Source organism: Elephas maximus, chromosome 3 (genome assembly GCF_024166365.1).
Source record: "Elephas maximus indicus isolate mEleMax1 chromosome 3, mEleMax1 primary haplotype, whole genome shotgun sequence".
Taxonomy (NCBI): domain Eukaryota; kingdom Metazoa; phylum Chordata; class Mammalia; order Proboscidea; family Elephantidae; genus Elephas; species Elephas maximus.
This window is the reverse complement of record NC_064821.1, coordinates 209812013-209814966: the sequence shown is the minus strand read 5'-3', so window position 1 is coordinate 209814966 and position 2954 is coordinate 209812013. Positions and strand designations below refer to the sequence as shown.

Here is a 2954-nt window from a genome sequence, read left to right as displayed (position 1 = left end):
TATATTAAAGACATAATCCCTGTTCCTATACCTGATAATTTTTTTTTCCCTCGGTATGTCTTTTGCCTTTTAATTTTGTTTATTCTTTGTTTTAGGGCATGCAAAAGTTTTGATCTTTCACCTTGTAATTTCTTTCTTTGTGTTATGCCTACTTCAGTAAACTGGATTAGAAAGAATTTTGCCAGTTAAGCACCTGGATGTGGTGACCTTCACTCCTACACCATATGGAAGCTCTGGAGCTTATGAGATTTCCATAGGGTGCTGGGGTAGCTTTTATTGATTTTGCATCTCTCACAGGTTTTCAATGGGAGGAGCAGTTTTTCTCTCTCATAGTTTTGCACTACTCTGGGATGGAGAACCACCACCACCTCCGCTACAACCTCCACCACCTCCTCTACCACCACCACTTCTACTTCCACCACCTCCATCACCATCTTTACCACCACCGCCACCATCACCTCTACCACCGCCACTTCTACCTCCACCACCTCCATTACCATCTTTACCACCACCGCCACCATCACCTCTACCACCGCCACCACCACCTCCACCACCGCCACCACCACCTCCACCACCGCCACCACCACCTCCACCACCGCCACCACCACCTCCACCACCGCCACCACCACCTCCACCACCGCCACCACCACCTCTACCACCGCCACCACCACCTCTACCACCGCCACCACCACCTCTACCACCGCCACCACCACCTCTACCACCGCCACCATCACCTCTACCACCGCCACCACCACCTCTACCACCGCCACCACCACCTCTACCACCGCCACCATCACCTCTACCACCTCTACCACCACCACCATCACCTCCACCACCTCTACCACCACCTCCACCACCTCCACCACTACTACCTCCACCACCTCCACCACCACCACCGCCACCACCACCACCACCTCGACCACCACCACCTCCACCACCACCACCTCTACCACCACCACCACCACCACCTCCACCACCACCATCACCTCTACCACCACCACCTCTACCACCACCACCACCACCTCTACCACCACCACCTCTACCACCGCCACCACCACCACCACCATCACCACCATCACCTCTACCACCACCATCACCTCTACCACCACCACCTCTACCACCACCACCACCTCCACCACCACCACCACCACCTCTACCACCACCACCACCACCTCCACCTCTACCACCGCCACCACCACCACCTCTACCACCACCACCACCTCCACCACCACCACCACCACCTCTACCACCGCCACCACCACCACCACCGCCACCACCACCTCTACCACCGCCACCACCACCACCACCTCTACCACCGCCACCACCACCACCACCATCACCACCACCACCTCTACCACCACCACCATTACCACAACCACCTCTACCACCACCACCACCTCCACCACCACCACCAGCTCTACCACCGCCACCACCACCACCACCATCACCACCACCACCTCTACCACCACCACCACCTCCACCACCACCACCACCTCTACCACCACCACCACCACCACCATCACCACCACCACCTCTACCACCGCCACCACCACCACCTCTACCACCACCACCACCTCTACCACCACCACCACCTCTACCACCACCACCACCACCACCACCATCACCACCACCACCTCTACCACCGCCACCACCACCACCTCTACCACCACCACCACCACCTCCACCTCTACCACCGCCACCACCACCACCTCTACCACCACCACCACCTCCACCACCACCACCACCAGCTCTACCACCGCCACCACCACCACCACCATCACCACCACCACCTCTACCACCACCACCACCTCCACCACCACCACCACCTCCACCACCACCACCACCACCTCTACCACTGCCACCACCACCACCATCACCACCACCACCTCTACCACCACCACCACCTCCACCACCACCACCACCTCTACCACCGCCACCACCACCACCACCACCTCTACCACCGCCACCACCACCACCACCGCCACCACCACCTCTACCACCGCCACCACCACCTCTACCACCGCCACCACCACCACCACCATCACCACCACCACCTCTACCACCACCACCTCCACCACCACCACCACCTCTACCACCGCCACCACCACCACCACCTCTACCACCGCCACCACCACCACCACCATCACCACCACCACCTCTACCACCGCCACCACCACCACCACCACCACCACCACCTCTACCACCGCCACCACCACCACCACCTCTACTACCGCCACCACCACCACCATCACCACCACCACCTCTACCTCCACCACCACCACCACCTCTACCACCGCCACCACCACCACCACCACCACCTCTACCACCGCCACCACCACCACCACCTCTACCACCGCCACCACCACCACCACCGCCACCACCACCACCACTACCACCTCCACCCCCACCACCACTACTTCCACCACTTATATAATGTTTTTTGTTAGTTGATTTTTAGTCAGTTTTGACTCTTGGCAACCCTATGTGTGCAAAGTAGAACTGCTCCATAAGGTTTTCAAGACTGTGAACTTTCAGAAGCAAATCACCAGGCGTGTCTTCCAAAGTGCCTCTGGGTAGTATGAATTGCCAGCCTTTTGGCTAGTAGTAGAGCGCTTAACTGTTTACACTACCCAGGCCATCTAAGCACTTTACATGTATTAACTTTTAAATCATCACATCAGCCGTATAACATATTATACATATTACTGTTATGTATCCATATTACTATTATTCCAGTCTTATAGGTCTTGGGAGAGGGACCTGGACCAAAGTGAAGAAAAAGAGCAAAGGTTGGGGAGCTCTTTGAAGCCTTGATTTATGACTACGAGAGCTATCCCAGTGTTGAACCTAGTAAATGTAAGTTAAGCGCACGTCAAGGGAAGTACATCAACCAATTATTCATTCATCAAACATTTATGGGGTGTCTCTGGTGTCACAGGAAAGGACACAAAGAT

At 56.3% G+C, this 2954-nt stretch overlaps 1 protein-coding gene across 1 annotated transcript; it reads left to right on the top strand.

Annotated features, from left to right (window-relative positions):
* Positions 1 to 436: 436 nt before the first annotated feature.
* LOC126071539 (basic proline-rich protein-like) lies at positions 437 to 2434 on the top strand (the record flags this gene model as incomplete). The annotated part of the gene is made up of 2 exons (XM_049875722.1): positions 437 to 714; positions 1117 to 2434. Coding segments are annotated over 2 exons (1596 nt in total), but the record flags the coding sequence as incomplete, so codon positions are not given.
* Between the last annotated feature and the right edge of the window lie 520 nt (positions 2435 to 2954).